Genomic DNA, 27955 nt, shown 5'->3' on the forward strand with positions numbered 1-27955 from the left:
AGAGAGAGCCCTGTTCCCCATATGCTGAGGAGGCACGGGCGGTTGAACAAGCTGCCCCCCGCCCCCGCCCCCACCGAAGCCTCCTGACTCATGGGAGCGTCAGACCCCGATCCCCCAGAGAGCCTGCAAAACGCCACCGAACCACGCTTAAGCGAGAAGGAGGGGAGCCAGAGAGGAGAGAAAAAAGTCCTGGGAGGGGGGAGAGAGGAGAGGGAAGAAAGCCACAACGGTAGGCTGTCCCACTCAACTGCTCTGCCGTGATGACGTCAGGGGGCATGTGACCCAGGCTCTCCAGTGACGGCACATGGAGGGCAGGAAAGAGACGAGTTTTAAAGCTGGTGCCTCTTGGGTTGTGTGAGGGCTCTGCTCGCCTCCCAAACAACCACAGAACCACAGACGTGCGGCTCGGGCTTGGTGTTTGAGGGCGACCCGGAGTGTAAATGGTTAATCGTCGCGGGCCAGCACCAGTCACAAGGACGGCGCTAAGCGAGTAAGTACGTTTCCAACCACACTCGCCAAGCAAGCAAGTCCGACACCATCTGATCTATCCGCAGAGGCGATATTTGCCTCTGCAAGTTTTCTTTTTTCTTTTTTTTTGCTCTATAAAACCAGACCTGGTTGTTACTTGTGGTCATCCAAATAGTTGATTCGTAAAAGCATGTCTTTTGGATAGCTTTTCCATTTTTTTTTCTTCATGACACGCTGCGTGCTCTTGGTTTAGGACGTGTCAAGGGTCACGGAAACCGCAGAGGAACGAAAGTGGGGATTGCTGCAACCAGAGGCAGCTATGGCATCTAACAGCCTCTTCAGCACAGTGACACCATGTCAACAAAACTTCTTCTGGGGTGAGTACCACTTCGCTTGTCGCTGTTGAGTGTGGAGTTGGGTTAGAGGAGATCGGGTCACGGGGAGGACTTGGGGTCAGGTGTTGAGGTCTGGATCGAGGAATTAAGGGCTTTGGGTAAAGGGGTGAACGGTCTTGGATCTGATTGAGGGATTTGGGTCCAGATGAGCGGAGGGGGATCAGCTGAGGTCATCGAGGACCCTGCTATCAAGGTCCAGGCTTTTGTGGTGGAAGAAAGACCCGACTATGATGAAGGCTTTTTGTGGTGCACAAATACAAAAAAAAAAAAAAGCTCTCTGCATTCACAGATTCCAGTATTTACTCTACGTGATGTTTATAAATATTTCTGGAGGAGGAAGATGACATGTTTGTGCAACGTACCCTTAGATTTACAAAGCGATGCCATTGCGGAACCAAAAAACAAAAGCACGGGTGATATTTTTGACAAACGTAAACAGACGCCGCACAAGACAGTTTACAGTTGAGCATTGAAACAAGATGTGGGGATTACTGGGTTGTGTGTGTCGGGTGTCTCTGTTGTGCGTGGGGAAGAAGTATTGATTAATTCTGCCAAGAAAGGTCTGTAATCGCTTCCTGAAATTGTTCAGTGGTGCTGCTGTCATTAATTAATCAGTGTAGATTCCTGCAGCCTCCAGGGAGCACTTAATCGACAGACGTAAATCCGCTTTGGACAAAAAGTGACTCCGTGTCGACATCCATGATATGAATTTGTAATTTAAGTGCTGGAATAATTCGTTCTAACTTAAAACAATCAATTAACTCTGAATTGTTGCATCTCCACAAATTACTAAAAAGATCAAATGTATTTTTTTGGGGTTGATAAACTCTCGATTCGTACCTTCTTCTCTTCAAAGACTTGCACCAGAAATACAACAATTGTTCTTCATTTTCAACCGTGTTTTGTTTGTCCATTCATAAACACCAGATCCTGCGTGGATCCCAAAGTGGATCCATAGGAAGTAAGACCACAAACATTCAAGACCCGTGAACAGTGTCAACTTTATGATTTTCAATTACCTGTGAAGGCCAACTCGCATTGTGCAGTTTGCGGCCTCTGTTTTGGGTTTGCTGTATTCTATTGTGACAGATTCTCTACACAATCTAATTTAATCAGCAAAATAAATGATGTTTTAGGTTTACCAGATGAATTTTCAAAATTTAAACAAACATTTCCATCCCCGTGCGACACAAGGAATAGACAGTTTAATATACCCCGCCCCCCCCTCCCCCCCCTTTTCTCCGCTTCGGTCCATAGCCTCCGCTCCTCTGTCCAAATCAAATGTTTAAAAGATGTTTTTAAGAAGTCGCTCCGTGGTCAGGCACAGCTGTTCTGGGCTCCGGCTCCGCACAGAAGCAGGGTGGCTCCTAATGCGCTCTGAAAGCCGGGAGAGAGTGAGCGTCTTCTACCAATCACCACCACCTATTACCATGTTAACCCCTGACCCCTCGGTGTGTCTCTGGGGCCGGAGAGGAGAGGAGAGAGGAGCGGCGCTGCAGGAAATTGAAAGCATGCTGCACGCGGAGGGAGAGAGGAGCAGATGTGTGCAGATGTTCAGGTGGAGGGACTCGGAGGAAAGGCGATCAACTGATCAATTCTCTGGTATAAAGCATTGCTAACTGATGTTGTGCTGCAGCTCATTGATTGATTGCCCCTGTTTATGAACATCTGGGCAGTAAATCTGTCAGTGCAACCACAAAAAGCCCCCTTGACAGAGTAGTGTGATTTTGCAAGACCACCAGCGCTTTCTGTTGTATTTGTGATTTAAAATAAATAAATGTAGTGTACGGTAGTGTATCAGAGCTGGTAAAAATTAGGATTGGCGCTGTAAACATTTTGGTTTTGGTTTAGACAAAAAAACGTCTCTGAGTTTGAAGGAAGTTGATTTTGAGTATTCATTAAACTGAAATATGGGGAAATTTGATAGAAAATGTCCTATAGAATTTAGATTATAAGACTTTTATTTATTTCTGTTCATCTTAAGCATGAGGGTTAATTGTTTATTCCTCACAACTTGAATCCATTTGGTGGACAGACACATGAAATAACTCAAGTTCTGCTTTTGTTTGATTCTCTTAAAGTTTTGCTCCCATGTTTCTCCCGGGTCGTTCTGTCCGGCGTCAGTGAGTTTTATGAGAGCAAAAGTTACAAAATATGTTTTGTTAGTTAGTAAGCCACATTGCTCCATCCCGTCCGTAGGTTTGTGTTCGAGGACATTTTTAATTTTGGACAGAGCGTACATTCCAGTGATGAATTGAGCCGACTTGAGGGAGCAAACAAATATTCCAAATTGAGAAAAGGGGGCTCATAAAAATCTGCCTTGGCCTTTACATCAAGCTTTTTTTTTCATTTAATTTCCTCAAATACATTTTTTTTTTATCACTCCTCAGACTGGCAGATGAGATGAGGAGGGCAGAATAATCTTCAACATGTGTGGCACCCACTCAACCACCGTGCCTCTCTGGGGAACATTTAAGTGCCCATTTTCTCTATTACAAACTTAATTACATATAGACAATTAAGTCATGGGAGCAATTATCGTTCGGTAAAATTGTGCAGTCACAGTAGAGAAGAAAAAAAAAAAAGTGCTTACACAGACGGACCCAAATCAACACGATCAAAAGAAAAGCGGGTAAATATCTGAAGACTCCGGGCGGAAAACTTTCCCCAAAAGAAAATCTCAGATAATTTGCAGGGAAACTGTATATGTATCTGAGAAAGGCAGCTTCTGTTGCATAAGTGTTGCCTTAGATGTAACCACAGGCCTGCTTCTTGGAGACATCTTAAAAGTCATCCAGACATCCTTCCCCAACCCCCCCGGCCGTGGAGAGACTTGAAGCCCACTCATCAATAGGTAATTTGAAAAAGCCAAGGGGAAAAATCCGAGCGCTTCACTGGCTGCTACTGTGCGGAGAAGACTCTTCCCTTAACTCCACGCTCAAAGGAACTCTATTTAGCATTGGTTAATTGTACCTCAGAGGCAAACATGTTATTTAGTCCCGGCAGGGTCATATTGATGGAGTGAAAACGCTGCTGTGTGTGTGTGTTTTACGCACCGCGCCAGCTATTAGGACTTATTAGCACTGGACGTCCACATTAGTCTACATAATTCCTGAGGGTAATCAGGGAGGTGCAGCGTGTTAATGTGATCAGTGTTTAATCAGAGATAGATTGATTGGTCTGTATTTTCACTCATATGAAGCAACAGTGAGCAGTGGGTTGATTTTGGCCCAGAATAGGCTGTAGGCACTTATTAAGGTCTGAATGAGAGCGCCATGGGAACTCGTGTTCCTGTAACCTGTGATTTGAATGGCCTGAAAGTTGAGGAGAAAGTTGTGCGTTTTTCCTGTAATTTGTAAAGCTGTTTGCGTGGTCACAGAGGATGTTCTTAACCGTGAAATGGGACTAAAACAAGATAAATATTCAATCAATGAAAAGGAGCGTATAGTTGTTTCCCAGAAAACAAGAGAAAAAACTGATTGTGAGGCACTTTTCTGTCTTTTTTTTCCAGTAGTGTCAACTGCCACCCTTTGTTGTCTGGTCCAGAGCGACTCTGAACTGCAGAGACATGTACAATATCTGCTTCTCCTGCTTCCAAAGGAAGCAGCGAGGAGTTATTGAAACATGGGAGAAAGGGAGTCTCACTGCAGACGGAGATTACAGTCGCTCCTGTATTATGGAGACGGCAACAACAAACGGAGAGTTGGGTGTAAATACTCACACGGTGCTGTGTATTGTCCTTTCTTTTATCCACATATTCAGTAGCTGAGGGGCTCATTGCACTGTTATGATAAGACAACCTGCCAATGGACTGAGCTTATAGACTCAAAAACAATTATCCCAAAGGAGCGATTAATCCTATTTGTTAAACACCATGAGTGCTAACATCTCTGCTTTTTTCAACATAAATCAAAGCAAACCGTTGATATCTCCGTGTTTATTCTAGCTGCACGCCAAATTGGTGTGTGTTTTTTTTGGATAGCGCCGCGTTTCTACACTACACAAAAGCTATGATTTTTTTCGAATGCACCATAATTACCAGCGGGTTTAATGCCATTGCGTTGGCCGGTGAGGCTTTTAATGCGGCGCTGCGCTATTTTCACACTTAATAAGATCCTGCAGCCCTTCATCCATTTCAGTTGCATCACGCTGGGCGAATTACCGTTATCCTATATAAGCCCTCAGAGAGGAAGTAACTACCTAACACTTTGGAAATTGGTCTGTCTTGGAACCAGTTCACCCTAATGAAACAGAACACCAGCATTATATCCCAGAATCATATACCTTTTTCACTCTGTTCTCTCTGTTTCAAAGTCCTCTCTCTTCTCTTCATCCACGTTTTATTTGAGTTATTTAAGTCAGAAGACGACTTTCAGCAGAGCTGATGCAGCAAACCACAGGAGGCCTGAACAGCATTGTTTAGCTGCCCTGAACCCCCCACACACCCCAACTCGCTTTCTCGCGAAACAGCCGGTCGCTTCCATGCTCCGTGTTTCTATAAGGGGGAAATATGGAGTGTCGAACCTCCTGGATGTTTGGCTTCGGCCTGTAACGACGTGAGTGAGAGTGCGGCCGCAGCACCTACACAAGGCCGTACCTGTTCTGCCCCACGCCGGAGAAAAGGCCCGGTTTTTCCCCTTGTTAGTTTAATCTTGAAGGAATGCGGTGTCCCCTCCGACTCGGGCCAAACTCCCAAATATATAAACCTACTAACCAGCAGGTCACGAAAAGAGCAGCACAGGTTGGACGTGTTGTGTTTTTTCAAGAACTTCTGATTATTTATGTCAGGTAACACACACGCTGTGAATTGCCGGAGTGTCAACACAGAAGGGAGGGGACTCTGCTCAGCTTACGAGGAGAAGGTGAAACAAGATGAGTCAAGGAGCATCAAAGAGTTGCAGCGAGCTCTGACTGTGATCAATGATCAATGGCCTGGCAGCAGATCAGTGGGGCTGTCTGAGGGGGGATAAGTACACCTTGTTACAACGTGCCTTCAGACGCCGGTATCAGCGCTCCCACTCGCTTCATCACAAGTCATAATCGCTTGTCGCTCAGCGCGGGTTTTAAAAACACTCGTGGAGAAATTTTGTATTTTTAAATTGGAGTTTGGTACGTAGCAACGTCGCCGAATAATGACTGGGGTTTGTAGTTACTACTGTGCAAACATAGTACTGTAAGGAGTGTATAAATGTACAGTATGGTGTGTGTGTGTATGTGTGTGTGTGTGTGTGTGTGTGTGTGTGTGTGTGTTTACTTGAAGGTGTCTGACAGGAAGATCTGTCTGCTTGATTAATGCTCTCACTCAAACTGGCACCTGGAACCAATCCCCTCCTCCTGTGCCGCCCCCGTCCCATGTGCATCGTGTGTGTGTGTGTGTGTGTGTGTGTGTGTGTGTGTGTGTGTGTGTATGCGTGTGCATTCCACACACTGCCCTGTTGTGTGTTGAACAGGAGGCACAGATGGGACCGGGGGGACCCTGAGCGGAAGAAAAAGAAAGGTGCATGCAGACGGGGGAACAATAGGTGGACGTGCAGCGGAGGGTGTGGGGTGTCACTAATAACACACGGGCCCCATCTCCTAATTTGCTCAAATTACCTGCCCACACAGCGGGACCCCTGCCAGCGCAGAGGTGTGAACACAACAGATCAAAATACACCTGGAAATCAGAGTGCCCACCCACTCGGGCGACGCCCACGCGAGCCCTTTTATGGTCCGACAACTGAGAGTGTGGAAGAGATGGGTGCCGTGATTATTCTTTCATGTGAGAGTGAGGGATGAAAAAATAAAAAGTGAGGAAATTAGAGAGAGAAAGAAGCATTAAAAGGAAGAAGAAGAGTAAGCGAGACAGAGATACGACACAAAGGGAAGGATCGGTTTGCACTCAGGAGGCGTACAGCGAGAGCAACTCAAGACTCTTTCAAAACCACCTCCCATATGGCACCGCGGGGGTGGCCATTTACCAGCATCCACCCTCCTCTTATTTTCCTTTCCTTCCTCCTTCTCCTTCCCCTTATGTCCACCCTCCATCCTTCCCCTCCCACCCACGCTTTCGGGGAAGAAATAAAGCAATGACAAAATGTGACGGGGCGGCGATGCTTTGGTCACCGCAATAATCAGAGCAGAGTAACCGGCACCGTACCACCTGTGGCACACACACACACACACACACACACACACACACACACACATGCATGGAGACATAATCCAATGTGTGCACAGACACTGAAATTAAATATGCCCCAGAGACACAAAAGGGGACCAGGAGAGTGTGTGTAGGTGTGCATAGTGGGATGCTAGTCTTTGAACTTTGAATAGTGTGTGTAGCTGATATTGACAAGTCTCCAGGGAGAAGTGGGAAGCTAGACATGCTAGCTCTCATTTGTAAAGTGGCCGAGAGAGAGAGAGAGAGAGAGAGAGAGAGAGAGAGAGAGAGGCAAAAGGGGGGAAACAAACATGCAGATAAATGGGTTTTTATGTGGCGACACTTTAATTTAACTTCTATATTAACCTCAAACGCTTAAACGTAGCTTAGTGTAGTTGTAAGCAGTTATTGGGACATTTTAAGTGGTTATTAATGTATTTGTGGACATTTATAATCCCTCTTATGAAGCATCCACAAGCTAAACGTTCACTTGCCAGGTTTGTCCCGGGGCTTTCACCCGCATCGCATGGCCTTCATCAGCGGGCCGATTTTGCTCAGTTGTCACGGAGAGTGAAGGAGAGATGTTTACATATTTATGCATATTTCATTAATTAGTACTATTTCAATGCAATTCTGAACCGAAAGCTGACTGAACCAGACTGAGCGGGTTAAATAATTACAAACACTTACATGTAAGGTGATTACAATAGTTTTATATTGTATCGTCAAACTGAATGCAAAGGAGGAGTTACAGTCGTTGACAAATACATTAAAAGCCACTTAAAAACCTCCGTATATCTGTTTATAACTACATTATGATGTGTTATTAAGTTGTAACGTACTGCTTATGAAGGCTAAACAGGGGGTTAAATAAAGTGTTGCCTGTTAGGTTTTCCTGGCTTACAACTTTTCTGCATTACTTTTTAAAAGTTTCTAACAATTATTGCTTGTACAGCAATGTTACAAAACTGCAAAAATCCCCCACGTTACACTTGAGGTTGGTTCAAAGCTCCCTTCTGTGACTGAGGCTGGCATCTTTTTGAGAACTTGTAGCTGGTGTGTTTTATGCTGATCCCAGAGCTGTTCCAGTTTACACACATTCAATCCGAACGCACCGCTCCGACACGCAGCTCTGTGTGATCAAAGTCTACATACATACACGTCGTCTGATCCTCACTGGAGCAGGCTTTCCATCTGGAGTTGAATCCTGTCACTCACCCAGACAGCTGCCCTCTTACAGTCGTCTGTAGCTCATTTTGTTGTCGCAGTTAAAAGTTTTTCCGTCAACTGTTGCGCCGCTCATTCTATTTTCTGTCTTTCCCCAAAGGAAATAGGTCTCTCTCTCTTCTCTCTCTGTCTCCTTTTTTGGACGGAGACCAATACCAGGCGTTTTCCACTTCACGTCTCCTGATGCTGAATGAGCAAAGGAGGGTCCCAGAGGAGCGGGAATATTTTATTAGAGGGATATTCTGAAAGTTCCTCCTCTCCTCCTCTGTCTTTCTTCCTTTCTCGTGATGGAATTTTTAGGATGCTGCAACAAATCTTACTGTTAGTGTGTGCGTGTGTGTGTGTGTGTGTGTGTGTGTGTGTGTGTGTGTGTGTGTGTGTGTGTGTGTGTGATAGAAAACAGCTCACGCAGGGCAAAGCCAATTCAAAGTTACAGCTAAATGACAGGCTGGGAGCTCCAGTCTTTTGAATTGCATTGTTTTCTTTTTTATTCCAGCTCGGGAGGAGGATTGGTATAAAAAAAAAAAAAGACAAAGCCCAATTGGGACAGAAAGCTCGCAGTTTGGTCTCAGGAGAATTACTCTCTGCACAAACAAAAATAGCAGTTATTTTTTGCTGACAAACACTTTTTAATGTGAGGGTTTTTTTTTGTGTGAAGTTAAGCTCTTTTTGTTTTCTTATTTATGACAAAAGCTGCCATTGCAGGAAAGAAAGGGCGGTGTGTGTGTGTGTGTGTGTGTGTGTGTGTGTGTGTGTGTGTGAGAGAGTGTGTTGTAGCCTTGATTTACTGTCACTTAAAGGTGTAGGAGGAGAAAGAAGAGTGAGGGATGTCAGAGTTCTTTGGCTTAATTGGAAGCGCTGGTTTCTTCAAAAAGAAGCGCATTAAAACAATATGTTAGTTTAAGGAAATGTGTCCTCCAAATGCTCTTTACGATGGGCATGGACAAATGTATCTTTACATATTGTACAAAATGTCACTTTCACATGAATACGACATTACACACGCAATTATACCTCCACACACTCGTGCACACGCAGCCAGACATGAAACACACACACGCCCTTTTCCTGCAGGACCCTGCAGATGCAGCAGAAACAGTGGAGTTGGTCTCTCTGGTAAACAAACAGTGAGAGGCTGCTGGGAGTCTTCACTGGGCCTCCAAATTATAGCCCGGTTAACCAAAGTCTCAGAGCCGGCCCCCTTTACTGCACTCATGCTGCGCGTACACACACATGCGTATGCGCACATACACACAGGACCTGTGCACATTAAAGGCACCGTAGAGGCACTCTTTAAAAGCGCATATACAATCAGGTTCTAATGGGACCTTGTCTGCGCTACAGTTGAGCCGAGAGTAAAAGATTTTATAGACATAAGAGAGAGTGAGGGAAGCAGGCCCTGAGGGCCTATCATAAATATTACCCAATCATCAGGCTCACAGTGTGAGGCAATTACTAATGAAAAAGAATCCCTTGCAATGTGAAGGCGGGTTTAATGTTTACAGCTTTTAACCTTGTATACCGTTGTTATAATTTGAAGGTTTTCTTTATTGGGAGAAGCTGCTTTGCTTTGCTTGGACTCAAAGATGTTCAGAGAGCTGTGTGCTGATGTGTGTGTTTTGTAAAACGTCAAATATTTTTCTCCTTTTCCCAGAAAGCTGCTAATAGAGCACTAGTTTGGTTTTATTCAACAGTTCAGTGTGAGGAGGTGGGGTTGTTTAGAGCTTCTTTAATCGTCTGTAAATGAGTTCTGCAACTACTGGGGACAGTTTTCAGTCTCTGGAGGACACACCAACACATCAGAGTGATCTATGACGCCATAAAAATACAGTTAAAACATTTTAAAGATGATCAGTTCTCGTGAAATTATCCGCCGTAAATCTCACGCCTCCAGAGCGACGGCGTATTCCGAGCGGACGAGTTAATTGTCAGCCGGAGACCACGTCCCAACAGCCCCGTTGCCAAAGAGGGATTTTTAATGTGTGTGACGTTCAAATTCTCAGCTTTGCCGTAATGCACCACCACAGAGTAGATTGTGTTTGAAGGACCTGCATTTCACAACGTAATTCATGTTCCCCGTGGGACCCGGCAGTCGATGAGTCTCCCTGCTCGGGGACGCGTTGCAGGCGCTATGAAGCTGGCGTCATCCGAGCCTCAGCTAGAGGCAGAGCAGACGCGACATGAAAAGGCCCCGTCCTGGAATAACCGGCAACTTCTGAGTGCGTGCGGAAAACACAGGGTCATAGGTCGCATAATCACACAATAGCCATTTATCTTGTGGGAAATTTCATTGAATCCGCTTTTCCAAAGACGACTGGAAGTGATTTTGTCTGAGGACGTCTCAGGCAGAAAGCTATGAAAGTGAACTCCATCCACCCTTCCCTTTCTCCCCCTCTACACCCCCACCTTGTTGTGAGTCACTTCTGACCAGTAGCTTAATAGGCTCAGTGTAATTACAGGCTAAGGTTTTTAGGCATCTCCGAGTGTGCTGCATCAGCGGTGACACTCTCCACTTGATCTGTTAACTCATTCGGCACGCAGAGAATCAGACGCCACACTGTGAGGCCTGTCGAAATGTTCACAAGCTCGAGGGCTTCCTGGGGGCCATTTCCACGTCTTAACGGTTTGGAATCCGATCCAGTGTGTATGGCTCCAGGTTGCAGAGTTCATGCTCAGCGTTTTTTTGGAGTGGCTCCCGAGCTGGATTGTGATCAGGAAGAGATTGTCAACAAAAAAACAAAAGGGAGAGCGATATCCAAACCCTCGGAAGTTGAGCGCTGGTGCTCGATGCTCGCTCGGTGCTGTGGCTGCTCGCGGCGCCGGCCCAGTACTGTTTTCATTTCCTGTTTATCTGATTGGCTGTCGTTTCAGTGCTTGACATGCTGACTGACAGTCTTGACATCGATTCCCCCCCCCGATCCCCCCTCTCCCCCCAAAAGGAAGAAGCAATGCCAGGACTTCAGCTTTTTCGATATACGCTCACATACCATCAGTAATATTCATGATACCCAGTCTGTAGCGATGGCCAAGCAAAACATATAGTATATTTAACACATTTAAACGCTCTGAGACAGAAAATACATATGGTACATTTCAAGACGTGGGTTCACCCGTCTATGTTTATGTCTGTGTGCAATTGAGCATCAATGGCAGACTTTTTTTCCCCCTCCATCTGGCCCTCCTCTACAGCTCCTTCTATCGATTTGGACCCAGTGCACCTGGACATTCCTCCACCCTGCCTCCGTTCATATGCACACATCCTCACGTCCTGTCTCCTTTCCTCTCCCTCCGTCGCCTCCAGTCACCGTCCGTCCTGTCTTGCCTGCCCACCAGGCTCGAAACAGGAGCAGTGGAAACCGGCGAGCGATAGCCGATAGCCCCCTCTGCGACTGCGAGTCTGGGCCGCTGCGTGTTTGCCTCTCTCGCCGTGCGGTCACTCTATCTATCTCGCCTGGGCTTCCTCGCCTCACATAAATCATCCTCAGTCGCACTACCTGGACAGGGGGAGAACAGAGAGAAATCTGCCCCTATAAATCTGGTATTAGTTTTACCTCGCATAATGAACACAGGGCTAAACGGTCCTGGATACATGAGAACAGCATGTCTTGCAGATGTACTATAAATATTTTGATACTAGCCAGCTAGTTTGCAGAGGGGAAGTAGACCAGTGAAATACACAGAGGAAGGGGGAAAGTGTAAAGTGGAATGTTGGCCTAGCCCGAGTGTCTGTATTGTCTTTAGCACCTACAGAGGGTCTCGGTCCAAGAAAAACGCTCTTTACAGGGTTCCTGTTCCCAGCCGTGGTCCGGTACCACTCATGGATACGCTGCGTTTCCTCCAAGCCAATCCTTCAAAACTGGTCTCCGAGGAGGGGGGAGGGGGAGGGGGGGCTCATTGTTTGATTAATAGCACGATCAGACCTGATTGAGTGATCGATGCTTTGAGGGGGGGAACAGCGTGCCTTGGGGACACTCCGGGACTGAGTCTGGGAAAGGCAGTTTGGTGGAGCGGCTGCATTAAAGTGAAGGGCTAATAATAGCAGAGCTAATGACACAACGGCTGCATAGAGCCAAATGTGCCTGATCACTTAACAGATATTTTGTTGCAGCTATGTAAAGACAAACTGTAACGCACACACACTTGCATGCAAAAGTGGAAAAACTGAACTCCCCCCCCCTTTTTTTTGTGGCATATGTCTGGCCTCAGCCCCTGGCGCTGTCACTCTGCCCCCTTCAAAGAGCCACCCACCCACCCACCCACACACAGAAAGCCCCACGCACTCGCACAGTTGTAGCGCTGTGACAGCAGGTGGCGTGTGACACGTCAACATCTGAGCGTTCCCCGGCAGACGGGGAAAGAGTTCTCTGCCGCCCTTCGCGCCCCCAGTCGCTCAGATCTCTCATTGGGACTCTTTAATGGCAGCCTTCGTCACATATTACTGCTTTATTTTCTCCTCTCCATCTCCCAGCCCACAGAAGTTCCTTTTTTGTTCCTATTTTTAAGTACAAGTGATCTCAATTAGGGACCTCCATGAAGGCGGTAGGCGGCAGACAGTCAGAGCAATAAGAGCAGAGAGGAAATTGTCTTTATACCCCACCCTCCCTCCCTCCTCCTCTACCCTCCTGCCACAAGCAGTGAGCAGCCGCCCCCTCTGTGTCTCCATCACTTTCCAGGCTGCTCTCTGCCATTTTCAGGAACAGAGCGAAATATCAGGCAAACTCTTTCTGTATTCTCACCGAGAGATGAACACATTAAACCTGGTTAGCCAGCCACGCCACCTCAAGGTCTAACACAAAACTTGTGGTGGTACGCTCCGTGAAAACGGTCGCTCGGGAACACACACACACATACACACACACACACCACAGAACGTGCCATCCTCGTCTGAACGGTTCACGGTGATGTCACGGGCTCGGTGACAAACAGTCATCAAGGGCTTAGCTGTGATCCGAGATCAGCGCGTGAATGTGAGTCGGTGAGGTCGGGTAGATGAGGTCACGAGGAGTAAAGTTTCTGCCCATCGTCATCCTCCTCTGATGGCTAGCTGGTTCACAAATTGAGTGCCCGGTTGGCCGACTACCAGCCCAGGTCCAGCTAAGTGAGCGACTAAGTTTTGTGGCCCCGTTTCTGCTCTCTTGGTTGGTTTGGTTGACGGGCTAATAGACTGGATCTTTGGCTGCTCTGCTGGCGAGCCTGGTGGGCTCGCTGATTGGTTAGCTGGCAGGCAGGTTTGCTCTGGTGGCCCGCCAAACATGGAAACATCCCGTTAGAGCTGAAAAAGCCTGGGCCTCGTCACTGCCCTCCTCTAGAAAGCTATAATTAAGTGTCTTGAAAAATGCACCACTGTGAAATGGAGCCTTTATCCTGAGTCTTAAGTGGCTGTACTTTTCCTCCTGAATGATGAGAGTATGCGCTTGTGAAAAGGAGAAGAACGGAGGAAGAGTGTTGCTCTCTTGTGTTTTTATTATATAGTCAAATATATTATTATCGTCAAATTTAAAAGTGCGCGCATGAACCCATCGAGCCGGGTGTGTCCCGCTTAAACTGTTGCACCAGACTATTGATGCACTGTTTTAGCTCTTGTTTGTCCTCCTCTCTAAATGAGGTGTCAATAGTGAGGTCAGATGGGCCTCTTAGGAGTGTGTTTGTTTGTGTCTCTGCGTATGTCAGAGATGTGAAGATGTTGACAGTTGTAAAAACAAAAAAAAAGACTAGGGAAGAAAGAGATTCTGCATGCAGCTGACAACATTAAAGACAGCATGTGTGCGTACATATTAGCGGTTCACACAGTCTCTCCATCATTCCAAGTGGGCACGAGGACAGAAACTTTCCTTACACGCTTGATATCTCGACAGGAAAAATCAGCCAGCGAGCGTCAGCCGTGTTTGATTTTTATTGAAAGCAAATAATTGAAACTGAGCGGCAGAAATACAATATTACCATAAATCATAAAACGCACATCCTGCTCAATGTGGTTCGTCACTGTTAGTGACTTCTCCTACTGTGCAATGACTCTGAGCCAGTGTAACACAGTAGATGAATAATACCAGAGCTGAGAGAGACGATCCAGCTGTGCACCAGGCGAGCAAGCAGCCGCATCGAGTGAACGGCTTTATGCTTGATTCATTACTACATGATATTAAGTTTGTTAATACTGAGCGGGATAGGTCAAACACACCAGTACAATACTTGCGTAAAAGTTACAGCATTGGCGTTTAATCAGAAAGTTGATTTGTGGCTGGGTTAAATCCAGGACAGTGAAGCGAGGAAGTGGTATTTTCTTGATTGAACAGCGTATTCTGGCACATTAACGCCTTCTCTGGTGTCTCCCTCACATCTCCGGGACTTCAAACGACCGATTTGGAAACTCAGAGGTCGCCCTACCTCTGAATGACATGGAGACAGACAGCAGGCCTTGCTGTGTGAATGCGGGCCGTATCCTGTATAGGGAGCTGGAAGACAGATGCTGGACGTGCAGCGGAGAGGCAAAGCGGAGTCAGATGGGACAAACAGTCTTTGATGAGCCGAGCTTGTCAGTGTTTTAGTCACGACTACAGTGGGAGGGGGGGGCGTTTGGGGTCTGGGTTCAGGCTGGGAAAATCAAGAGGCTCTTCCTGCTGCCGTCTCTGAAGGGACAATAACAGGGTGCAGAAAATCCAAATTTAAGACTGATTAGTTGGCCTGAAAACGAGTGAAAAATTGGCTTGTGACATCTATGGAGTCTATTAGGGAAAAAAGAAAGTACAAAAAAAGATTGAATTCCAGTTCAAATTACAGTCAAAATAACATAAAACACATATGCGTTATAAATAATTAGGCTGATTAAATTGATGGCATGAAATTGACTCAGAGGTTGTTTTTATTTCATCCCCGACATTTCCTAAATTAAATTCCACTACAACATTAAGGATGTTTTCCACATTACGCCAAATGTATTCAGCGGTGAAAAAATGATATTATCGGAGCTGAAACTTAACTCTGTTGGAATAAACCGGCTCCACGGTTTCTGCAAGGCCATGTTTATCACTATAACAGATTTAATTACCACTATTCACATTTATCCATCCATGAATAGTTAGTTGATCGTTCAGAATGTTGGACAATGTGAACCATATTTCTGGTGTTTGGGGCACACGGAGGGGAAGTGTAACTCAATCACTCTTTCTTTTTTTCTCTCCCCTTCCCCGTCCACACGACGAGGTGCCAGATGCATGTCAATGCTTTCAGACTTTATATATATATCCCTCCCACATCCTCACACACACACACACACACACTCGCAGACATGTATGCATGTGCACACCCACGTACATACATACTTATGAAACACAAGAAGTCAAGTTATTTCAAGTTACTTACAGTCCTCAGGCTTTAGGCTTTTTATTCTCTCAACACAGAAACCTTATTATAAAATGTATAAGACTGTGTCCAACTTTACAGCATAAAAAACAAGCTGCAAAAGCCCTGACAGGACCCAAATAACCAGACAGCTGTGCCTCCTTTAGTCCCTTTTATTTTGAAACAGGCCCCGGAGTATCAAAGGCCTTTGTCTTTAAGACTCTCTGCAATAAAAGTCTGTGTGGGAGCAACGGAAAAGGAACACAGAGTGGCAAATACACATGCTGCTGTGTGATGTGGCACTCAAAAAAGATGTGATGGGTAATCAGGGCCGTGGGTCGGGTGGGGGGGATGAGAGCCGGCTCACAGAGGGTAGATGATGCCCTCTACAGTAGACACAGGAAGGGCAGGCCTTCTGAGTTGCTGCCTTCAGAGCAGCATCCACACTAAAATATGACGCATTTCAGCCATGAAATCAAAGCATGAAATTATTTTTATTTGTTTTATTTGTTTGTTTGTTTTCCTTATGGTGGGAAGTTTTAATCCTGCATTGTTAAAAAGATGCCTTTAATGGGTTTTTTTTTAGATTTAATCAAAATATGGGATTTGTTTTTGGCCTTGGTTTAGAAAATGTACAGTTTGCAAGCTGAATATTTTTACATTATTCAATTTGCAGTGATAGATTAAAATCCTTTTTTAAGTATATCATAACACCCTGGGAAAGTATTGTGTTGAAAATATCACATGATAAATAAATAAGTACTCATAAAGCAGTACAAATGCTTCTGTGAGGGTTATTATATGTGTTGTTATTGGAGTCTTATGCATTGATGTGTAAGAATCTTTTTATGGTTTATGTTTGTCGAGGAGCCGCTCATTTTAACTATTTTATAATGCTGGGAAGTTGCATCATTTTTGATATACGCATAGGTTTTGAATGTAAAATCTGTATTTCCAATAACTAAAACTATGAAATAAATGTGGTACGGTGTTTTAAAAAAACAAAAAAGTACCATAGTTCTTTTTGAATTGTAGTGGAAGTTGCACTCAATGGAAATTACAACTACCTCAAATGAAGTAAAGTAATTAAGTGAATGCACTTAATTACTTTCCACCACTGTCATGTTGAATTATGCCTTGGAATAGTCAGGGAGCTGTGCGTAATTACGCATTGGCTCACCTTTTAGCGCTGTAGAGTTTACATGTAAATATCTAATAATTGTACAAGTTGTATGAGGCGGACAGCAGATTAATTAACATTGTATACAGCGGACTTTCTCAAAAGAACCTTCGCTTTACAAGAGACGGCCACATGGGTGGAAGAACATAAATTAGAGCGCGTGTGTAGTAGAATACCTGTACACCTGCACAACAGCTCTCCCCTGCGACCGGCTGAAACTCTACTCCTGCGCCTCGACCTGACTCACCGCTCTCCGGTGACTCACTCGCTCCTCTACCTTATGGAGGAGTGTAACTCACTTGTCGCGCGGGCTCGGCTCTCTGAACGCACCTTTCCCCGTGCCGAAATTTGTCGGGACTTTAGCGGCAACGCTACACGGTAACACTGATGCACCGACGCGTGTTGCCGACTGAAAAATGATCATCCCCGGAGTCAGGAGCGCGCGGACGGTCCGGGGGGAGCGGTAACATGGTACGTACAGCGGTCGGTGTGTGAAACTCTTATCTGTGAATAACGAGAGAGAGAGAGAAAGCCCCGTGTGTGTTTCATGAAGGTATAGACTGTCCGGTCGTCTGTATAGGCGTGATAGATCATGGCAGAGGGAATGGATCTGACTCCAGACACCACGTGTTGGAGTCGCATCAGCGCAATAATTGCTGGGCGCTCGAGCTATATAAACCACAAAAAGCCTGAGCACGGGAAACCCCGTCCTCCAAACGCTAACCACATTTACGGCTACAAAAACGGGATTCTATTTTCCGCCTCCTTCATCTCACCGGCGATGACTTTTTGTTTCAACTTCATCAACCTTTTTTAAGCGTATTTACAAAACCTGTCGAGCGACTTTACGGAAAATATGCACAATTTGCAGGCGTCGCGGGGTTATAAATATCTCTGTTAAAGTATTGTTAAAGCATTTTCCTTTGACTTTCAACACTTTTTGGTGTGTGTATGTGTGTGTGTACATCGCCTGCGGCCGCTCAGAGAGCCTTTCAGTTTGGCACAAAGACTTCAATGACGCACCTGGAGCAGCGCTTTGACTTTTCACTACAGGAAGACAGACAAAAACTTCTTTGAACATCTGGGTCGACCGTTCCATTTTAGACCTGATTTTTTATTTTTATTTTTTTTTGTAATCGTATAGCCCATTAGGCACTCGGACATTTATTTGATGTTATTTATATCCTCACACAAGCAACTACGCCTGCGTTATGGCGCATGGACGCTTCTCTCGAGAAGTTTGAAAAAGGGCTCGTCATTTAAAACATCATCACGTTTTCAGGGGTTGTTTCTCTCTTGCCGGACAAGTATATTTTGTCGTTTTGAAGGCGCCCACTAAAGTTTGAAGTGGAGAGGGTTTTTGACACGCGGTGTGCGCTCACGAAGTCCCATTTTCCATTGGCATTAGGAAAAGCGGCGCACACTCCCGAGTTTCTCCCCGAGCGTGTGAGAAACAAAGAAAGAAAGAAAGAAGAGAGGAGCTGGAGAGCCTGCGGTGCCTTCTTTTTTTTTTTTTTGATAATCAACGCTGTTGTGATGCGAATTCCCCTAGATCCCAGCGCCAGTCGGAGGTTCAGTCCGCCGTCCAACAGCCTCCAGCCGGTCCCAGGAAAGATGAACGACGTGAGCTCTCCAGCCGGGCAGCCGGACGCAGCGGCCGCGGTGCCAAGACTGCGTCCCCACGAAAACCGCAGCATGGCCGAGATCATCGCCGACCACCCGGCCGAGCTGGTCCGGACCGACAGCCCCAACTTCCTCTGCTCGGTGCTGCCCTCCCACTGGCGGTGCAACAAGACGCTGCCTGTCGCCTTCAAGGTGAGGCCCCGTCTCAGCGGTGTGCTGCTGAATTAAAGAAAGCGGATAAACCACAATGTGCTGTAGGACAAACGAGCACAACACGAGGACAAACAACATTTTAGAAAAGCGTGAATGCATTATCTTTCTTTTAAAAAACAAATCTATACAACTTACATTAATTTAATTCTGTTATCAATTATTTGTTTTTTCATCCCCTTCTACTTTCTCCCAGTTTTTGAAAAAAATATGTCGTGAATTGTTATTATACATCGCAAACAAATGTAGTCTGTTTACATCGTTTAGCATGAATGCTGCAATGTGATCTGTGTGTCTTTTTAAGTATCTTTTCTCAAACTAAATATATTCCGAAAATTAATTACAAAATACAAAAGCATGAAGGAAACATGGTGTTTAAAAGGCCAGAAAAAAATATAAACGATATATAAAGATTTGGTAACACAGAAGGAAAGGAGTCACGTGTTCTCTTTTTATTTTGTAAACAAACAAAAACTACTTTTTAGTTATTGACAATAATCAGTTAATGTAGGAAAGTATAATAATTATAGCTCATTAAAATAGCCTCGCAGTGAATAATTCCACAATCAAAGCTTTGTTTCCATAGTTATTTATTACATCTTTCTATATAAGGCAATTCTTCTTTTGTGTTAAAAAATGATTTTAAAAAACTATATTACAACATGTTATTTATATGTTAAAACCACATCAAGGCCTATTATAACCACTATTTTTATGATTATACTAAATTACTGTCATTGGTCTCCACATGTTGATGTTAAAGCAATGTCAGAAAAACAGTGTATTTCCCCACACAGCAAAGACTAATTGTTTATACATTTCAGGCCTCCTCGGCCATTTTTTGAAGCTCTGACAATTTTTCGCTCCCATGATATTTCACAGGAAAGGCCCTATTAATTACTTGACAGATATTATTTAAAGGATGGATCAAAGACACATCACAGTGGAAATGTGTAGTTGTTGCCCTGGCTCCAAATCAAATGTGACACATTTCATTTTTTTATTACTGCGGCTCTGTAATTATTGCTGCTCTGTGGGCCTCCTCGCACTCTTTTATCTGTATCCAGGAATCTAAATGATAACACTAGGCCGATCGCCGCTTTTGTTTTAAAGACTGCACCAGAGGACTGAAATGAGGTGAAATTAAATCCATTTATCAACACGATGCGAAGGAAGATGGTTTGGTGTAAAACAAGCCTGTCACATTAGCTCGATGAATTATTTGAATGAGGTTTGATTTCACTGTTATTCTTTTTTTTTCTGGAATCAGTTGTCTGATGTTCTCTAACCGTGAGCAGAAGAAGAGAATAAGTTGTAGTATACCTGAGTCTTACGGAATTTTCTGATCTTTGAGCTTTGTACCCCCCCCCCCGACAGGTGGTTGCCCTGGGAGACATAACTGACGGGACCGTTGTCACGGTCATGGCGGGCAATGACGAGAACTACTCCGCCGAGCTGCGGAACGCCTCGGGCGTGATGAAGAACCAGGTGGCGCGCTTCAACGACCTTCGCTTCGTGGGCCGCAGTGGCAGAGGTGAGCCCCCGAAAACACAACCATCCACGGAACACTGCTGCAACTGCAGCGGGAGCTATTAGGTTCAGTGGTGTGGATTAGTGGTCACATTCCCCTCGTGGCAACCACATAATGATCTCTAACTCCGGGCTCAAATCCCACCGCCCGTCTCTTAACGTCTGAGCGGTGAATCGTGTTGCTTTAAAACGAGGGCCCTTTATTTATTTGTTTTTGAACCCAGGTGAGACGGAAAAGCTTCATAAAGCCGACTGTTTCCCGCCTGTGATCTTTGTCCTTTTAGTTTAAGAAACAAAGCTTTGGACAAAGATATTATGTGTGATCAGTCCAGCTGCATAAGACAGTGTTGATCTCATAACAAACAAGTCCTTTATTTATTTTCCTTGTTCACCTGACATGACCCGGCTCAGTTCAGGCTCATAAACATGTTGGGTGGTGCTGCAGCGCCACAGCTGATCTCTCTGTACATATTCTCAGGCAGCGAGGCAGAGGCACACTCCTATTGGCTCCAGTAGCATTCCCTGAATATTTGGCATCGCCAAGGCGACTGTTAGCAGCATTTACCGTCTTGCTAAATCGTCTGATTAACGATTTGAGATCTGGCACCGAGGATGTGCCCTCTCCAAACTCACTGGAAAGGTTTTCTGAGAGTCTTGTCTACAAAGTCTCACAGAAACGATAAGTTGATGGTGATAAGAGCTGTCAGCGGCTCCACCAGTGACTCTCCTTCTCAGCTTCCTTCTCCGCTGTAGCTGTCAAACAGGAGAGGAAGCGGAGGCGATCGGGAGAGATGAGGAGGTGACAAAGTATAGAAAGCGGAGTAGGCAGGGTGGCGGGTACCTGTTGCCACGGAGACCTCGCGTGTGCGTCCCTCAGATGTGACACAGAATCTAGTCACAGGAAGTGACATAGGAGCCGGGGGAGATGAGACTACGAGGTGTCTGAAATGAATACCCGCGATGAGTGCAAGCAGAGCGAACCGATAGGATGTCAGATAGCTGAAAGTCGTGCACACAGAGGCGGGGACAGCCGACAGAGATGAGCAAGGATTGATAGTCGCTGGGCTGAAATGGTGCCGCAGTGCGATGACAGCAGGGATAGATGGGGCAGTTCATTTAGAGAGTAATCAGATACCTGTGATAACATCATTAGAGTTAATAGTATAGCGGGGTGCAGGAGTGTCTTGACATTAAGCCCAAATTAGATCGCAGGTAAACAGATGACAGCAGCGATTATGGCCGGAAAGCAGAGAGGTGACGCTCTATCGGCATTCACCCTCATGCACGCCCGACCAGGTATGTGGAACACCTGTTGCATCTGTGCTCTGCTATCTCCCCGACATCGTCTCATCACCGCTTTGAAGAGGCATGTTTACAAGTGAGCTGCTGTACTCTGCCGTGTAGAGGGGAGGACATGCAGTGTGGGTAGGTGGCTGCTGCCGAGCGGACAGCTGCTCCAATGAGTCGCCGCAGCAACCTGCCCACCCCCCCACTTCCTGTTTCCTGCACGTAGCCATGGCTATGTGACGCGTCTGCATACCTCAGACGTTAGCGCTGCTGCTGACTTGGCTGTTGCACTCTGATTCACAACCGTTCCTCAAGCGTGCACATGGGAGCGTATGCACACGCACTCGACCCCGAGGCAGCAACTGCTGGGGATTATCGGGAGGGGAAGTGACTATTAAAATGCCTCTCGCCCACTCACCCTGCGTTAGACAGGGAGAGAGTCTGGATAACAAGATACTAGCTCCTCCAGTCGAGATCCCATTCAGGCTCCGCCAAAAAAAGAAAAAATAGACCCTCTCGAATAGCCAAATGTTGTCTGTCGTTAAAGCTCTTAAAGGCGATTTAGCATTTGCTGTTATGTGATCACAACCACACTTGTGACTTCGGGATGATTTAGCGATGAATGCAGGTCATTGTCTCTGCGGATGGCATTTCATTTGATGTTGTTTGATGTCCCCACAGGCAAGAGCTTCATGCTGACAATCACAGTATTCACCAACCCGCCACAAGTGGCCACTTACCACCGAGCCATAAAGGTCACCGTGGATGGACCGCGTGAGCCCAGGAGTGAGTACAAAGGCACGCACATACAGTACAGCATGGGAATATGTTTACACACACACACACACACAAACTGCCAACAACATACTTGTTCCTTTAATTTGCCTTTTAACTGGTACAGCGATTTAGTATTAGGAAGCAATGGATCCTACATCTCCCAATATGCAACTCAATAGCATTCTTCAATTAGACTCTGCTACAACATTACAAAGCTCCCTCCGGAGTGCTAAACTTGAAAATCGGTGGCATGCCCCTTTAACTAAGCTGTGGGTGTGCCTGCACTTAGCCAATGGCAGAAAATTCCCAGCTAAAACGGTGACAGGGTATAAAACCAGTTCATTAATAAACAAACTAAAGGTTTACTGGAAAAGCTTGTGATAGGGTTTAATTAGCAATCAACAGACATTTAATTAAGTCGACTTCTCAGAAAGCAGCCTCAAATGTGACGGTTTGAGAGAACAAAAAAAAAAAGAAGTGAGGCAGAATAATCCTGAGAGGGTACACTGGGTAGCAGAACGCTAGCATCAGCTCATTTTAATGGGCCATATAAAAACAACTGAGGAGGGGAAAAAAAACTTTACTATAGCCCTCAGTGCCAACTGGTCTGGCATGCAGCTGTTTCCCCAACCCTCCTCCCTATTCATAAAAAAAAAAACATATTCTCATCTCAAGGCGTCTCAATGAACAATATCACATCACAAACAACCCGCCCGCCCGACTGCCCCGTCACATATGGCACCAGGGCGCACAGAGACACAGAGGAGCCGGCAGACAGTAGGATTAGTACCACCATCAGTCTCCGTTGTAGGAAACCTGCCCGTGGTGCCAAAAAAGTGCCTCAAACGCTCGCCGTTCTGCCGTACACGCACCCTGAAACAAAGGCACATGCTTATCGTCGAGCACACATGGACTCGCAATCACACCCACTTTATTCCCCTCCATCCCTCCTCGCTCTCGAGCCATCTTGTTTGATCAAAAGCATTTCCTGTGCATCTGTTGTCCCCCGTCAGATGACTTTCAAACAAGTCCCATTATTCGGTGGCGAGCAGATGGGAGTCGGAGCGGAATTTGTTCAGTACAACCTTCAGTTTGTTCTCAACAAAGTCGCAGTCTTAAGATTTGTGTCTCGAAAGCCTTCCTGGTCATTTGGCCTGCCTTTGTCTAGTCTTTAGACTAGACAAAGGCAGTATTACCTGATGATCCGGTGAGAGGAGTCTGGCAGTTTAAAGAGACTTTACACTTTCGGCCATTGTTCTTCTCTTCTATTTGCGGTCGGAGACAAGCTAAATTCTGCATGTTCCAGCTTCAGTCTCAGGACAGTAATTTAAGCAATAAAGAGTATGTCATCATACGTAACCCCTGAACTTCTTTACTTTGCTGTTAAGTGGTCAGAATTGCAGTGGTGGTGTAATTTACCCAGAAACTACAGCCAGAACACGTCTCCCTCTCAGGGGTCATTAAGCCGAGGTCGGAGGGTGGCAAAACACACATGTGCCCCCTCAACCGCACCTCCCCTCCTCCAGGTTTCCAGCACGGAGAAAGACTCGCAGCTGAGAGCACCGGCTGTCTGCACAACTGCGATTTCTATCTGTGAACGCTTCATTGACACATGGGGGCCTTTGTCGGCCATTACAGCTCTATTTTGTGTTAAATTATTGGGTAATTAGGAGGCCTGTGCTACACCGGGCCCCTTATAGGGAGGGGTCCACATAGAGACACACGGAGAAAGAACAGTGGGCTGTCTTAAGCCGGACACACACTGGCACTCTGTAAAAACACAGTGTTGTTTCTGGGAAATAAGCTGACAGTAACACTAGATTTTAACACGGCCTGGTAAATAGTCTGAAAAGCTAAAAATAGTGTCCATTCTCTATGCTTTTATCAACACTCTTACACTGTTCCTGATGTTGTCGGACTCGGCAGTCTTTTTTTCTCCCTCTTAATGGCTTGCCTGGTTGTGGGTGTCTGATTCAGGAAGGTCATTTTGTGTCGGCGTGTTTGATGAGCCTTATGGCAGCCATATGAGCCTTCCTGAGGGATGTCCTTTCCCCAGCAGTTCCTCATCTAATATCAGTGGGTGGATAAAGTTGGACCACCCGCGAATGGACGGTGGCTCATATCTCTGAACTGTGGCGCTGAGCTTTAGCTAATTAATTGCGTGGTCAGAGTGACGAATATCAGCAAGGCCCAGTTTAAAGATCTGTGGTATGATTTTCCTCAGAGGTCACGGTGTATGTGTGTGCATATGTGTGGGTACGGTAAGTGGTTAGTCAAGTCCTTCTGGCCACTGTGTTATTAGCGGGAGGCTAACTCGGTTTCTGTGGCTCGCATTGTGCTTAATCGCTTGACAGCTCTTGGTTACCCTGTGGTTTGCCACCGCACCAACAACTCAGCGAGTGTGTGCACATGTATGTGTCCGTGTGTGTGTTCAAACGCACTGTACAGGCATGTATAGGTGTCTCTCTTTGGCCATGTAGATATGATTGCAAATGCATGTATATCTGTCCTTTATGTGTGGACCCAAATGACAAGTTTTGCAGAGAGAGTATGTGTAATGCGTGTCATTAGTCTAGTGTAGCCACAGTGCTGATTCGGGGCAGAGCTAATAGGCCTCATTAAATGTCATTTTGAGCTAATGGACAGGGAGTGGCTGTTTAAACCAATATGCTTTTATAGGTGGTTCTGTCTACTTTCAGTTTCTCCTGATGGTGGCTGCGGTCAGCTGAGACAAACTTCCTCAGTGATAATAGCCAAGCCGTAATAACACAATATACTAGGCTTTCTGTCCAAACCCACTGTTCTCATTATAGTTAATTGATGACAGACAAACATAGGAGGTGACAAAAAATATAGCGTGTCACACGTACTGCGTCTTGCTGTGGCATATTGCAGCGGTTACTGTGCATAACTGAGAGCAAGTAATGTGTGTGTGTGTGTGTGTGTTGTCACTTGTGTGTCAGCGGTGGAGGTTGGCGGTCAGGCCCGTCTCTGCTCTCTGGTGTTTGAAGCAGCTGGGTCTGGGGGGTTTTGAGCTTGGGGACAGGGTCGTGTTTTGGTTCGATTTTGGTCGGGTGTTAACAAGTCTGGGGAAGAAGCATTGGTTACTTAAAGGCCTGCAGACCATATTAGTGGTCCAGGAAACCTGTCTGCCTAGACAAACTCTTCCTGCGACACACACACATGCTCACACTCACACACGTATGCTACACAATATTTGCAGATATGCTTCTGTATACATTCACAAGAGGAACTTGTATAATAATGGCACCTTTATTCGTATGGCCTTTGAAAACAAGATATGAAGTGCTTCATACAGCAATGGAGATAAGATAATGCCTAAATATAACAAAGATAAGATAATAATAATATATAGACAAAAGGGAACAATTCAAGTAAAATATAAATCACAATAGATGACCGTGGCTAATAGCAGGTTGGAAATTATGAGCATAAAAATGCATACAAAGGGACTTAAATGAAGTTGACGTAGAAGTAGCAAGCCTAAGTTACACCGGCAAAGACTTCCAAAGTCTGGGAGCCCTCCCAGCGAAAGCTCGGCCACTTCTAGTTACTAACCTGGGAACCTAGACACAGCCAGGAGGCCCTTGCCAGAGGACCTGCAGGCTGTGGTCCAGCTCACAAGGGGCCAGGGGTTGACAGATGCATTTTGGAGTTAGACTTAATGTTGTTAAGATCCTTGCTGCCCTACTTTAGACCAACTGCAGTGGAACTCTTAAACATGTGATCAAGTAGAAGCAACGGATAACTTTCCTCGAGGTTGGCGGAAGATAAAAAAATGATCTCATTCTTGATATGATTTTTGAGTGAAGAAAGCAGAACTATAAAACCCTCTTGACCCGAGGATGGAAACAGGACTCCAGAGGTTATGATATATGTCACGACTCCTAAGGTTATTACGGATGAGCAACATGAAGTTGAACTTACATTTACTGCTGTTTAGGATATTGTTAGACATCCAGCTTGCCAGGGTAGCTAATGTGTGACAAGATTATTGCTTGTATGGTCATGTGTTATTGATGCATACGACTGGATGTCATCTGCATAAAAAGGCAACTTAATCTTATATTTGTGAATAATGTCCCTTAAAGGGAAGCATGCAAACAGAAAACAAAAGTGGACCTAAAACTGAGCCTTGTGGCACACCACAAGTGAGATGGGCAGCGGAGGAGGATGCATGGTTCACTGTATTAAATGCAGCACTAAGCACTAACACCCATACTCACTCAAATTCACTCAGACAAACACCCACTCACCTGCACAACCTTGTAGGAGTGGTTTCTAGCCGACGCCCCATTAAAACTCTTTAAAAAAAACTGCCACCTTGAGTGCTGCTAGGCTGAAAACAGCATGAGTATGTGAGTGGATTCCATTAACATGTCTGTCATGATGACACCACGAGGCATACAAACTGTGTCGTCACACACACATGCCATGACATGCGCTTGTAGGGTATTATTACCTGCTGTAAGGCATCGGCTCTGTTTCTGACAACAGCCGTTTGTGCTCAGTGCTAAATGCTAAGATCCTCACATATGCTAATTACATGGTACCACACTATTCCGATTATGTCAGCCTTTTGAATTATGTACAGGAATGCGTGGGCCTTGTATGTTTCTGGATTATCATGCATTGTCAGTGCCTGCCTCAAGCAGCATGTCCAAAAGAATAGAATATTTTTTACAGCATCCAGGTACTTAAACAGGATTTTAGAAGACTCAATACTCTTTTCTCCCTCACAGACAGTTACACACCCACAACTATCTGCTGCTGCCTTACTCAAAACAGCTTTTAACAATGGGAGCCGGACAAATAAAACTCACCCTAAACATCAGGAGGAAAAGGAATGAAAAGAGGGAGGGAGGGAGGGGGGAAAAGAGAGAAGAGAAGAAAAAAAAAGACTGCAGGCTTTTCCAGAGGCAGTCAGTCAGTTGAATGTCTTATGAAGTTCCTTGAAGAGGTGCCAAGGCCTTTACAACGCGAAACACAAAATCATTCAGTGAGAGGGAGAGACAGAGAGGAAGACAGCGGGATAAAGAGAGAGAAAGGGAGGCAGAAAGTGAATAATAAAAAGAGATAACGATTATGAAAGAGGGCCTGGAGTTGGTTGGCCCCGAGCTGCAGTTAAAAAAAGAAAAAGAAATCTCAGAGGGATTTGAATCAAAGCACTTTAATATGAGCAGAGAGGTGCAGAGGGAGCACATGCAAGCCAAACTGTGTCTGTGTGTGTGTGTGTGTGTGTGTGTGTGTGCGCTCTTTATACTTTGTACAATATCGTACAAGTGTGTATATAATGTATTTTTGTGTTCAATAAATGTTTCACCTTTGGGAATTGTTGTGTATGGCTGTGTGTGTACGTAAGTGTGTGTGTGTGTGCCCTTCCCTTGCCTGGCTTGCTTCCTCCGGGCTGGAACGCATGGACCACACAGACGGCTGGCAGCGCTCCACGACAGCCTGGCTCCCCCCTTCTCTCCGTCTCCTTCTCTCCTTCGCTCGCTGCCTCATCTCCTGCACCTCCTCTCTTTTTCACTTCTTCCTCTTTTCTCTTTTTTTTTCCATTTCTATTTGTGTTGTCTCCCCTCATCTCTTTCCCTCCTCCCTCCCTCCCTCCTCTCCCTTTACACCAGACCCCCATGGTAGACGGGCGTCTGGCTCACCCACTCAGCGCTTTTCCTTTCGAGCCACGCTCTGCCAGTTTCAGATTGCCACCTGAAATAATTCATTGTTTCTGACCGCTCACAAAAACAACATGGCCAC

At 45.7% G+C, this 27955-nt stretch overlaps 1 protein-coding gene across 3 annotated transcripts in view; it reads left to right on the plus strand.

The window, feature by feature from the left end:
- Positions 1-316: 316 nt before the first annotated feature.
- The window catches only part of runx2b (RUNX family transcription factor 2b), a 40177-nt gene continuing 12538 nt past the window's right edge, over positions 317-27955 (plus strand). For 2 of the 3 annotated variants that reach the window (XM_031866102.1, XM_031866105.1), the window contains exons 1-5: positions 317-490; positions 722-845; positions 18303-18565; positions 19961-20117; positions 22082-22186. In XM_031866102.1, the coding sequence (XP_031721962.1) occupies positions 788-845; positions 18303-18565; positions 19961-20117; positions 22082-22186 (583 nt within the window). In that variant the 5' untranslated portion in view covers positions 317-490; positions 722-787. Of the gene's footprint in view, positions 491-721; positions 846-16973; positions 17222-18302; positions 18566-19960; positions 20118-22081; positions 22187-27955 lie in introns of those variants that run through there. The other variant, XM_031866103.1, reaches the window with a different exon arrangement.

Source organism: Anarrhichthys ocellatus, unplaced genomic scaffold (assembly GCF_004355925.1).
Source record: "Anarrhichthys ocellatus isolate YVR2014 unplaced genomic scaffold, GSC_Weel_1.0 scaffold34, whole genome shotgun sequence".
Lineage (NCBI taxonomy): Eukaryota > Metazoa > Chordata > Actinopteri > Perciformes > Anarhichadidae > Anarrhichthys > Anarrhichthys ocellatus.